Below are 13,454 nucleotides of genomic sequence, written 5' to 3'. Positions count from 1 at the left end.
AATCTCAGACGCCTTTTCTCTGTCTGTTTATGTGCTCTGCGTCTGACTCATCTCCCAGAGATGGGCTTAGAGAGAAGCAGGGGGCCGCTACGATTTTGGAGCACATTGAGCCAAACCGCACAGTGGCCCTGCCAGAACTGCCTTTCTGTCTGCCACAGATAGGAGGTCCTCTCTTTAGAGAGCGTTTTCTCTTTAGAGAACAGATAAGTCATTTATGACTATACTTTATTGCTGGGGAGACTCTGGGTGTCACCATCTCTGACACAACATGTGTGAATGCGCAAGCTCATCACAGTCCAAAACCTGATGCAGCATCTCAGAAGACAATGGAAAATATGTCTGAAATTGTTTTTCGGGGAAAAAATGGTTTTGTATTTCTAATTTTCCAGTCTACTAGTCTGTGAGAGACATGTTCTCTCATTGTATTATTTATTTCCCATCTGACATGCTTCCTTTTTGCTAGGGACTCTGTCATAGCAGTGTCAGATTATGAATGAAAAGGATATTGTCAGTAAGAGGAAAGGGAAATCATCATCAGATAATAAGAATGACTGGGATGGGCTTTAAGAAATCTGTTGTTCTTCATCTCATGTCACTCTCTTCACATTGATGTGGTTTTAATGGAGTATGAATAATAGGCCTGACATCTTCAATGTAGACATTATGCAATCCTACTGATATTGCTGTGGAAACGTCGGGTGGGAGGAATATAATGCCATTTAGGCAAATTAAAGGGCAGCCAAGAGACTTGGCATGCTGCAGTCCGAGACTGTATCCTGTGAGCCTGGGAGATCACAAATTCCTCCCAGGATTACAGGATTAAGAATCTGAAAGTTGATGCAGTTTCTCACAGATGGGGAAAATAAAAAGGACATGGCTGGCAGAGGGGTGAAGCACCATTAATGCATGCTCCGCTTTAATTAAAAGCTACTGATTGAATGATATTGGAGAAGATTAGACTGAACGATGACTCCTGAAATGCACACACACACACAAGCCATTTTTGGACTCTTTCCCATAGCATGCTGAGTTTATAATAACTGAGCATGATTGCAACAGCTGCATAAGGTAGATAAAGGTCCTGCCTGTATTCTTTTGATGAGGGGGAGGACGAGGAGTTGCTGTGTGCTGATTGCAAATGTGAGGAATGGTAAAGAAAGTAGCTACAGATAGTGCAAGAGGTTTATTGCTTGAGAAATAGTTTTTTGTAGGTTTTACAGATGGGCTGCCAAGTTGCCTGTAGTTGGCTGCCTTGTCAAAAAGTCTTAAAAGTGCAAAGTCTTGTTTTGAAGATACTATCTCTGAGGATTACATTTACAACGATCTTCCACCTTTGGTAGTGTTGCAATCTGGAACTAAAATGGATCATTATGCAGTTCATCACTTTGAATTGTGTAGGGTGGGGTGCAAAGGGGGGCGGTTTTTGTGTTTGCTTGTTTGTAAAGGTTGTGGTCTGAAATCAGAAGTCACATAATTAGTGAGGTGTCACACATAAAAGCTGTGAAATTAAAGTTCATGTAAGGCCGCTTTGCTAGAGATCAGGCCTAAACAAACAGCATCTTGAAAACTAAGACTGAGAAACTAAAGACTAAAGTCTGGGACACAGTCCTGGAAAACAATCAAACATTCTTTTGTTATAGAAAATTTTGCACAATCTGAAGCCTGTAGGAGGCCATCCACCAAAAGTCAGTGACATTTTGAGGAGGGAATTAATCAGCAAAGCAAGGGCTAGGCAGTATTCATTATGATGCTACCACCACCATGCTTCACTCTGGGGGGTGGGGTTCTCAGGATGATGAGCATTGATGGGGGGTCTGCCAAGCCTGGTTTGTGTAACACATGATATTTAAATCTCAATTTCTGTTCCAAGTTCAAGTGGATGAATATTTATGGAGTATTTTAAGATGTAATGCTTTCATCTCTCCTGGCTGTAAAACTCTCAAGACTGCTTACATAAACATGATTTCACTCCTGCAGGCATCAGGCTTTAGGCTTATCAGTAATTTTTTACAGTGCAAGGACTTAAACACACAAGACTCCAGGATACTAAATGATACTCTTGTGTTGTAATCTGAGTCGTGCCACCAGTGACTGTGCCAAAGATTTTAACCCATGATCACTTCACAAAAGACTCTTTGTGGAGCTGTTTGTAGCTGGAGAAAGTGAGACACTTTTGCCTGCTTGTTTGTTTTTCAAGCACCATCATTTTTGTACCTGGAGAATGAACCGCATTAACAAAAAAGCCTCACCTTAAATGTTGAGTTTGTTTGAGCATGTTTTCAAGGGATACTGTAAGACTATGAAACCCATGTGACTCCAGATGTAAGCTAATCTGTAACCACAATACAGACTGCTAGATGTCAGCTGCAGTAAAATGGAAGCTGACCTGCTGAAAAACAAAGTTGCGGTTAAACTTCTTTACCGCTTGTAGCTGTTGGCTTTGAAAACAGGATGGCTTTACAGAACATATCGTTGTATCAAGATGCTGATCTTGCAATGCCTTATTTCTACCAGTCCAAACCACAAGCTCTCACAGGCTTGCACAATAGTGCAAAATATGTATATGCTTCTCACTAGGTGTGTCCCAGTAACAGAGGAATGGGGCAATAGTGCACTAGTTGTTATGGTGTTGATTTTGGAAGTTAAATCTGAATATATATTCAGTATAATTACACTAATAAACATTTAGTTTTGCTATCCATGACTTAAGTATTTCTTTCACTATTACATCTTTTGACAATATAGTATACAAATAAATTTCCATTCTATGAGATATAAATTTAAATGATGAGTTGTCTGTCATTAGAACTAAACTTGAAAATGTATGTAAAATGTATTCATAATTCTCCCTGTTTTTTGTTTTTTTTTAGACCTACGAGAGGCCTTTCAGAGTTGTGGCTCAGAATGACAACAACATGATGGATGTCCTTGGGGAGAACCTGAGACCAAAATATGAGCCCAAATCTGACATTCAACAACTGGATTGGACAAAGCCAACATTAAGAGAGGCAACATCCCAAGGGGACCAAGCGAGAGATCTGGAATCAAAACAAGAATCAACATTCAATAACAAGAGCCTTCTGTCAGAGGTCAACACCCCCTTCTCAAAGGCACAAGTTAAAAAGGTCACAGAAGGTTCATCTGGAAGTCTGTTTGCCTCGGAAATGACTTGTCCAGGTTCTGACTCACAGGCTACTTCTCCAGCTGATATAACACTAGCAGAATCAAATATGTTGATACACTCTTCTCTAAGCAAAGAAAGAGGTTTGCAGGAGGTCACTGAGCAAGTCTTTGGGAACATCAAAAGGAAGTATGGCAGAAGGGCTCTGACCACCCATAATGGAGACCTGCCCTGGGCAAAAAAGCCCGACAAAGAGAGTGAGAAAACAGTTCAAGACAACACAAAGAATAAACTGTTTAACTCTGAAAAAACTGAGACTCAGAGGGAAGATGTAGAAAAATCAATGAAGAGGTTAGAGGATGATTTCAAAACATTACCGAACTGTGTTCCACATCACGCAGATGAACCTAAAAGCAGAAAAAAGAAAAGCAGAAGATTGACTGAAGATAACTTTTTGGAAGAAATACAAACAACACAGACAGTAGAAATGAAAGAAAAGGCTGATCAAGGTGCTACAAAACCTAAAGTAGCAAACAAATTGGAATTGAGCACAGGAAAGCAATTTGGTTTAGATTCACAGAAGCTGGGGGAAGAGAGTGCAGCAGCAGGGCCAACTGTGGAAATTTCTGAGAATAGGCACAAGAAGAACCCAGTTGGAAGACCACAATCATTGATTGATCCAGAGAAGCAAGCAGATGGGAGGCAATCAAAGTTCAAGGACAGATGGGTTTATTTGAAATCTAAGAGCTCTGTTCCCCACAAAGACCTTAATCCAGCGTTGCTCATTGAAGAGCCACCCTCTGCTTTCCCCATAACGCCATCCAGCCCGCTATACACCAACACAAACAGTCTGACAGTCATCACCCCCATAAAGAAAAAACGCGGTAGGCCTAAAAAACAGCCACTACTTACCGTGGAGACGATTCATGAAGGAACATCAACCAGTCCTGTAAGTCCTATCAACCAAGATTCACCTAGCACTTCAAAGAGGAGGCGGAAGAAACATAATTTGTCAAAAATAATGCAGCAGGCCTTAAATAATTCTCCAACTTTACCAGAGATGAAATGTAAGAGAACAGGCCAGGTTGGTGTCCTTAAAAAGAAAATGACTAAGAAAGTGAAACTGGTTAAAATGCAGAACATTTTGAATGAGCTTCTGTCCTCTTCTAACACTGGTAACCTGGCTTTAAAATCCAGTGTTCCGGTTTCCAGTGCCGTGTCAACTGTGGCATCGACAATTGAGGCCCGTTTAGGCAAGCAAATCAACGTTAGCAAACGTGGAACTATTTACATAGGCAAAAAACGAGGGAGGAAGCCCAAAGCTGAGCTTCAGACTCAGCAAGATGAGCACAAAGCCAATGATGAGCACTTGTTGCCTGTTTCAAGTCAGTTTGAGAACCTTCTAGTGCCTTCTAATTCATCATCAACAACCAGAATGCCTTCTCCCAGGGTCATGCAGTCTCTCTCAGCTCAGTCCTTAGCAGGTGGACTAGCACACCATGCCACCACAGAAACCAGCCAGCATGACCTGAAGACCATGCCAAATCTACAGCCTATCAGTGCTTTGCCCACAAAAACTCAGAAGGGCTTGCTCAGTAGTAGCTGGAAACTCTCTCCTCCAAGACTTATGGCCAACTCACCATCTCATCTGTCTGAAGTGGCATCCATCAAAGAGGTCACCCTGTCTCCAGTTAGCGAGTCCCATAGTGAAGAGACAATCCCAAGCGATAGTGGCATCGGTACAGACAATAACAGCACATCAGATCAGACTGAGAAAGGTCCAGCATCTCGCAGGAGATACTCCTTTGATCTTTGTGGTTTTGAAGCAGCAGAGGCTGCTGTGCTGGAAGCTACAAATAAAACAAACAGAGGGCACTATCAGAAGCATACAACATCAGTGGCTATGGAAAGTTTCCTTGCTCAAGAAAGCCTCAAGAAACAGAAACATCGACGGAAGCGGAAAGGTCTAACAAGTAGGGACGATCTTCAGTTTCTGGCTGACCTTGAGGAACTCATTAGCAAGTTCCAGGTCTTCCGAATTTCCCACCGCAGCTACAAGTTTTACCACGAGAACTCTTTCCCCAGCATTTTCCGCCTGAACTTTGACCACTACTACCCTATGCCCTACTACCCCTATGATCCTGTGCACTATCTTTGCAGGAGTTCTGAAAAGTCAAAGAGAAGACGTGGCAGGCCAGCCAAATCAGCTGAACCTATAACAAAGATGCCTTTCATTCAAGGATTTGGCTACTCAGCAGCCAGTGGCAATTACTATGCACCCTACGCAATGCCTTACACAGCCATGCCTCTTGCCACAAGTATGATGAACATGGGGTATTATGGGCAGTATCCTCCTCCTTTGTATCTGTCCCATGCACTTGGATCTTCAGGCACTCATCTCATGCGGCCTCCTGTTCCTCCACCAAAGTTCCACTCCAGTGGGTTGTCTAGCCTCTCTGCTGGCAGCAGACATAGGATGAAGAACATGCCCAATGAGATGTCATCTCCCAGGATGGGTGACGCTCATCATCCGTCAAGCAGCTGTTTGGCGAGTGTCTGTCTCCACAAACGCAAACACAAGCATAAGCACAAACATAAGGAGGACCAGCACTCAGTCCCACAGAGAGAGAACCTTGGTGGACTCTTTAGTGGAGCCCTGCCTCTTTCTAAGATAAAGGAAAAGCAGAGGAGCCAGCAAAGTATGGAGAGTTCATCCAAGACAGCCAGGAACTACTTTGAAGTAGACACACTCTCATCGTTGTCTTTATCTGACTCTCAGAACTGTAAACATCCTCGAGAAGAGCCACTGAACAACTTCCTGAACATGTGCACTAAGCAACCACATGAACGGCTGCGAGCCAACCAGGACCAGCCACTGGACCCATTCAAGGGCCAGCACTTACAAGATGAGGGTTCTCACATCCGGAGCAGGAGGCATAGTTTGGAAGACTTTGCAACATACAGTGAGGGGGGCATGGCACCTTTCCAGAACGAAACAGAAGAAAGGATGAAGCAGATGTACCATTGTGGCAACACAGCCATTGCAGGTCAGGAAATCTTAAGTTTGCTTTTTATTTTATTTATTTATTTTTTAATTAGACATGAATATATGAAGAATTAGAAATATGTTTAACAGTATTGTGGTGGGTTGAGGAGTGTGATATTCCTATTCCATATTTTTTTAAAAAATGTCCTTTTGAGTACTTTGTATATTGTAATCGGAACATCTGGCAAGGCAGGCGTAATGCATGGATGGAGACAACTATAATTCACAAATTTCTCCTTCCTCCCTTTTCACCTCTGTTGCTTGCCAATGGTTTTCTTAGAAATATATTATTCACACATTTTGATTTACTTTCTACTGACATGCAATAAAAACCCTCTCCCCATATTAAAAGAGTTGGCCAGCAGCCAGCGTTTTAATGAATCCAGCCTACTCGAGTAGAGGGGAATTGCGAGCCCAAGGCTCAGTTAGATTACATTTTTGCTCCTTGGGGAAAATCGGAGGATGAGTCACATACTGCCTTGCCTGTACTACCATCCACTTCTATGAATTACCACTAAATTTCAAACACCTTGGAGCAGTAATAGAACATTAAGGTGCACATCATGCTCAGGTTTACATGTGATTTGGTTTCAGGATTCGTTTTAGTGTGTGTTTGCCAGTGCGGCCAATTACGAGACCTGCTTTTTGTCTGCCTTGACATGAGTGATAGCAAGTCATTTATATAATCAAAATTTCATCTATCTTAACCACTTAATTAGAATTAATTAGTTCTATTTACCACAGCTTCATCATATTACTATACATTCCTCAGGAAGACAGTCAATCATGTTCGCCACTCATTTCTCTTAATCTAAATTAAAAGCATTGATGAACCCAACTGTGGTAAACCAAACACAGTTATTTACTAGAGTGTTTTTAGTCTTGAGGAAGCAGGTCATTTTCATGTTTATTGCTATATTTAGCTATAATTATGCATAAAAAAAACCCTAGAAGCATATTGGCTTCATGCAATTCGGGCTAATTTTTAATCAGTAACTTGTATTAAAAGTTAGATATTTGGCAAAGGAAACTAAGTGGATGTAGTCATTTCTGTTCAGTGAGAAATATGACCCGTTGGCAAGCTCTTGAAAGCCTCCTTGTGCCTCATGTAGCACTTTCACATATGGCCCAGATTGAGCTGATGGAAACTAAATGTAAAGATCTTTCAGTGTACTAAACCCTACTTCTGATTTCCTTGGACATGAATTAGTCCTGTCCTCAGTTTTTATCTACTGTAGTCTGTGCAATGCATTTTTATAACAATCATACTTCCTAACCCTGGGATTTTGCAATATTTATCTATACTCAAAACCATTTCATATTTTTCAACCACAGTAACTATTAATGTGTCTAAGGCAAAGTCTACAGGCAAATCATTATACATTTTATATATATATATTTAAACATGTTTCGCTTTAAAAAATAAATAAATAGATGGAATTTTGTTAGCGTGCTGATGGGAATGGGGCCTCCTCCAGTGCGCCGAGACTGGAGTAGTGGGACAGCAGCAGGGTGAGGCCATAAATTGGTTCCACTAATGAAAACAGTGTGTGCAGGATGCAGGTAGAGGTTTCAGAGGATAAATGAGTTGTGACGCTCCCTTTGAAAATGAATGTCTTTTTTTTCCCTTCCCTTCTTGATTTGTTGGCATTTGGAGAGACTCATTGAGGTTCCCAGTGATAAACCAGGGCCAGAGAGGGACGGCTCTGCCATTCATGCTGACCGTTTATTACTTTATTGAAACCAAATGAGCAGCCTCCTTGACTGGGTTATTGACCCAGAAAAAGGTTTCAGCATTCTGTTTATTTTTTTCATCGCGCCTTTTTCCAGGGTTTAGTTAACTTGTGAATTTGATTTGGACTTTTACTTCAAGACAGTGGCTGATTAAATATTGAGAACAAACAGTGAGAATAAATGTTATACAAAATATTTTCAAAATGTTAAATTATGAATATCTACATTATCAGCCAGGACGTTTTGTGTATTTTGTATTATTGTATGTGTTCAATTTTTAAATGTAATTCGAGGCTTTCTGATCTTTTACAAGGAAATAAATACATTTGCGCTGATCCCGGTCCAGGAATGCAAACCGCTGGCAAAATATCTTCCACAATTGTCTTATTTGTTTCCTTGGACGCCTAACCAGATGGACTGGCACTCAGCAAAGAAGTAGAAAGTAAATGAGTGCATTCTCCAGAGACATAAGGGTCTAGGGGAGATTTTTTGATGCGGAACACACATTTTATGCAGCTTTACGCTGTCTGAACTCATTTCAGACGAGGCTGCCAGAAACCCAACATTTCCTGTGCTCTGGGCTTCCTTCCAGGGATCTGACGCAAAGTGGAGAGGCAGTAGATTAATCACTGATGTATCTGAGGCCACCTAGTTTATTACTCACACTTCCAGAGCTGTCTCTTCAGTACAGAGGTGAACTCTGGGTGCTTGCACAGAGAGAGATTAGAGGGATGGCTCCATGCACGCTAATTAAATGCATGGATGTAGTTATGCACGAGGCAAGTGTTAAGTGCTTTGTAGTGCTATAATTCGTTCTGCTCGTGGGAAGCAATTTAAGTATATCTTTGTCTTTGGTCATTTAGATCAAGTCTGGTAGTAAAATGGATTTTGGATGCTTGTCCGAAATGTATATGTAGTTCGAAAGAGCAGTATCGAACTCGTATGTAATGTGTGATTTCATCCACTACCCACATTCTACTATTTCAGCCTTTTTGAAAGATTATCTCATGTTGCATTTCATCCTAAGCCTTTACTGCAAGTTTAACAATCCCAATTCTCTTCTTAAACAGAACTGGGCTCCTACAAGAGGAGATACAAGCGGAAGGAGATCGAGGAGATGCAGAGTAACGTGCGGAAGAAGCACGCATTCTCTAAGATCCTCACCAGCAAGAGAAGCCTAGACCACGTCAACAAGATCCTGAAGGTCAAGCGGCTCCAGCGGCAGGCCAAGACGGGCAACAATGTGGTGAAGCGGCGAAGGGGGAGGCCACGAAAGCAAACACTTGCCCCCAACGAAGGCTTCTTGCCTCAAATGCCTGTGCTGGAAAAGTGCATGGACTTTCCAGGCAAAAGGAACCTGCACGGTAGCCCGATGCTCACCCAGCCAGAGTTCACCCACCACGACTCTATCACAGATGCCATCGAGGCAGTGGTACACCAGGCCCGGGCTCAGCCCAATCCACAGAACCCACAGATGGCTAAGCCCTACTCTAAATATCAGCCAGAGGAGCAGCTAGAGCGGCCAGTACGGCGAGGCAGGGGAAGCAGAAGGGATGAACCAGCTTCTCATTAAGAGTTTCATTAACAGTGCACTGTGAGTTCGACTTGCACTCCAACCTTTGGATAATTTCTAGGCATTATGGTTGTCTTTTCTTTTTAATCAGCTCTACTGAACTGTACTTCATGGGCATTCTGTGAGAATCATGAATGTGGTCTAAAAAAGTGCCCCACTTTCACTCTGTATATGCCATCAACACATGCTTTTTTCTTTTCTTTTTTTTTTTTGTTTAATGGAAATGTTCTTGTGTTGAGCTTTTTACTCTCCCAAAGCCCATAAGGATTTTGAAACTATGGCAAGAGCCATGATCTTACCAGCAAGTGTAAATTACATTTTTTTTGAACTTCTAATACAGTACTGTGCACTTTTGGGGTTTCTTTGCCTTTTTGGTTCTCTCAAGTCAAAGCACAGTGATTATGATAAAGATCAGTGTCATAAAACTGGTCAGCTCACACACACACACACACACACACACTTTCTTGCCTGCGCTCAGGTTTGTTCCGGGCATGAACTAATGGCAATACCCTTGAATTGAATGAGACTCTTGTACTATCTTCGATGGCTATAGTTTAATTGTACATAGCGACGTAATCTACAAACATTACAAAGTGAAAGTATTTTAGATTTACCTGTACTGTCACCATATCAACTAGAAACCTGTACAATATTCAAATAATGTTTTAACCAAATATTAGAAATAGATGTGACATACGAAAGCTTGTGTTCAAAATGCAAATGAAACCTACAGTATTTATTAATCACACCATAACGAAGTGGATGCATCACAGATTGAAGGATTGACAATGGCAGTGTGTAAAGTCAAACCTTCAAAAAAAACGACAAAAAAAAAAGAAAGAAAAAAGCAACCCTTAGCTATATACATGATACAATATACTCCGTTCATCATGCATGAAAAGAAAAGATAAAAAAAAATCCTATTCTTGCATTTAAAAGCAACACAGCACTTACTCCAGTCTCCTTACACGTATTACAGATTAGTATTACACATTGTCCGTTGATTATTTTTTATCCGAATAACCGACGATATCTGGAAAATATTTTTTAGTACTATCAGTTAGTTAATAGCAGTGATTTCAGTCAGTTGCTTTGACAAACACAGCAACCGACATGCCTTTTTTCCAGAGTCTATTCGAGAACGTGCCTGCTCATAGTAGTAAAATGAAAATAATATTACTTTATTACTTCTAAAGTAATTGGAATATATTGACATAACGGTCAGTATTAGATATCCACACAACCAAAGGTTCAGTCGTGTCGTAGTTCAGTATTCTAGGTGGATTTCAGTTTCTGTAGGTGCTCGTAGAAAGTGTAACGAATGGAAATGTGTGGATCCGAGATGTTAGACTTCATTACTGTATACAGCTTAGCATCTGAAACCAGGCTTCAGTATAGTGCAGTGGTTCTACGCTCTTTTTTTTAGAAATGTATATTCAACCGGTCTTAATGCAGAAAGTTGCGCTGTTGTGTGGTTTATTTCTCAGTTGTTTCATATATGTGCCTTATGTTTGTCAATAAGTCCATAAACATTTCAGCTACAGGGAACTATGAATGACAAGAAATAATGTTGAACTTACACACATATATTATTAATATCCACACATGGTCATGAATGTACATATGCCTGCTTCTTTTTTTTTTTTTTTTAATTGTATTTTATTTTTATTTTTATTCCTGCTCCGTAGATCTGTTATTTGTTTAGACGCACTTACGCAGATAAGTTCAGATGGGTTTTGTTTTTGTTTTTTTTTTTGTTTTTTTATTATTAAAACGGCTCGCTCTCTAGATAGCTTTCTGACGTAACGGTTTATTGATTCGAACTCGAGCGGCCTGTGTGAAAAATGGAGGTCAGACATGCAATGAAACAAGGCCAAACTCTGCTTGCGACAATTCAGACAAGACCACAAAACAAAAAAAAAACAGGTCCAAAAGACAAACGTTCCAGCACCAGTTAAGGGTTATCACCACGTGTGCGTTCTAAATGACTATGCATCGGGTTCTACCTGCAAATTGGCAGACATGAAATGACGTTTTAAGACTTTTTTTTTTTTTTTTCACTTCAATTTGTCAAAAAGTGGTCTTATTGAAACTAATCTATAACCTGTATTTTGTTTTTCCTTTTTCTTTATTTTTTTTTTTGCAAACAAGTGACTATCATTTTTTATTTTTTCATTTTTTATTTGATTTTTGTTTTATTTTGCAAATTTTAATGCTGCATAGGGCAGAAAAAAAATAAATCAGCCACTGAGCAGCGGAGCCTTAATCATGTTACATTACATTCAACAAAGTAAACTTCTGTAAATAGTAGAATCACCTGTCTGTTACTGAACAGCTCACAATGTGGACTAGCTCTTCTTTTTTTAGGAATAACGCCGGAAATTAGGACATACCGTAAGCCCAAAGCCTACGATTTTGCGCAGCTTAAATGATCATTTTGTCAGAGCAGAACATGGAGTCAGAGAATGACGTATGGCGTATTAGAGCCAAGTCAGATTTGGCAGCTATTCCCTTCTGCCTGTGGTACTACATTGGACACTTCAGCATGTTTCTCCTCTTTAGGACTGGCACCTCGAACCACCTGGACGCTTTGCCAAAAATCAAGACATCCATCACTCAGTGCTAAACTGAAAAAGTAAACCAAATTGTATACAGTAGCAGTATTCCAAAACAGTACCACCAGTCTTTAGTTTATTAAGGAGGTGTTAATAGCAAGGTGTTTGGCAGCTCATATTTTCTCTACCAGCTGATTAAATGGTGCCTTGTGAAATTAAGGTGTTTATTATTTGATTCTTCTTCTTCTTCTTCTTTTTCTTCTTCCCCTTACATTCTGGCTGTTCAATAATCGTAACTCATTAGACTGTTTTGTGTCATGTAAATATTGTGACCTGACTTAGATACAAAGGTTTATTCAGTTGCTATAACTTCATGATCAAGATCTCATCATATAAACCATCGATTTCATCCGAGTATCACCGACATCTTCATGTATTAAGCTCTAAAGCTACTGAAGAAATTTCCAGTGCAAATGAAGTATTAATTGAAGGGTAACGTACTCAATAAGGGCACAACATGAGCTAAATTCTGCATTTTCTTTTTTGTTGGTTTGTTTTTTAATAGGTACTATGACCATTTTTGATAATGCTTTACATTTTCTGAACCTGCATGCCCTAATTGATTGTATGCACACAAATTTTGATCGAATTTCAATTTGGAGATCTTATACATTGTTTGATAAGTTTTTTGAATAACTAGTTTTTAATTCATAAAACATTTTTGTAAATTGTATGAATATGGGGGGAAAAAAATAGCAATTAAAGGACATATATAGGAAAGAATAAATATTGAGATACGCAAGCATATGCATTGTACATAAATGTATGTAGGAAGACGCCCTCATGTTTTCGTGTACCTGTGTATACACACGTTTAAAGATATGTATACTGCACTGTACATATGTACATACATTTAAGCTCGCATGTGTTTGGTCATATTTGTTGTTCATGATCTTGTAGAGTTCTCTCTCTTTTTTTTATTATTATTATTATTATTTCTCTTTCAAGTTCAACTTTTTGTGCAACCATCTCAGTGCAGTATTGAGCACTTAAATACACTTGATCTTGCTCATGTCATTCATTGTGCAAAAAAATAATAAAATGAAAAGGAATTTATCAAATCGATCTAATTATGTGTTTTTCTTTATTCTGTAGGTCTCTTAATTATTTTTATTTATTTATTTATTCATTCATTCATTCAAATTCATATTTTAAGCCTGGACAGCAAGTAGGTTTAACAATAATACAATAAAAATCGATCCTACTCCACACTCACTTTTAAAAAACAAAACCGTTCACCTGTGTGTACAGTGATACAACACACCTAGAACTATATCATGTTTCTGAACCTGATTCCCTGTTGCACTTCACGTAATAGCTGAAGCTCGTGTTTTTACCGTGTGGTTCGCATGGATGACATTCAGA

At 39.8% G+C, this 13,454-nt stretch overlaps 1 protein-coding gene across 1 annotated transcript in view; it reads left to right on the top strand.

The window, feature by feature from the left end:
• Positions 1-13,143, top strand: part of setbp1 (SET binding protein 1) — a 52,701-nt gene extending 39,558 nt beyond the window's left edge. Inside the window, exons 3-4 of the mRNA XM_058375123.1 lie at positions 2,871-6,168; positions 8,972-13,143. Of these exons, the coding sequence (XP_058231106.1) occupies positions 2,871-6,168; positions 8,972-9,474 (3,801 nt within the window). The 3' untranslated portion in view covers positions 9,475-13,143. The remainder of the gene's footprint in view (positions 1-2,870; positions 6,169-8,971) is intronic.
• The last annotated feature ends 311 nt before the right edge of the window (positions 13,144-13,454 follow it).

Source organism: Hemibagrus wyckioides, linkage group LG22, assembly GCF_019097595.1.
Source record: "Hemibagrus wyckioides isolate EC202008001 linkage group LG22, SWU_Hwy_1.0, whole genome shotgun sequence".
In the NCBI taxonomy this organism is placed as follows: domain Eukaryota; kingdom Metazoa; phylum Chordata; class Actinopteri; order Siluriformes; family Bagridae; genus Hemibagrus; species Hemibagrus wyckioides.
This window is presented reverse-complemented; position numbering and strand designations above follow the sequence as displayed.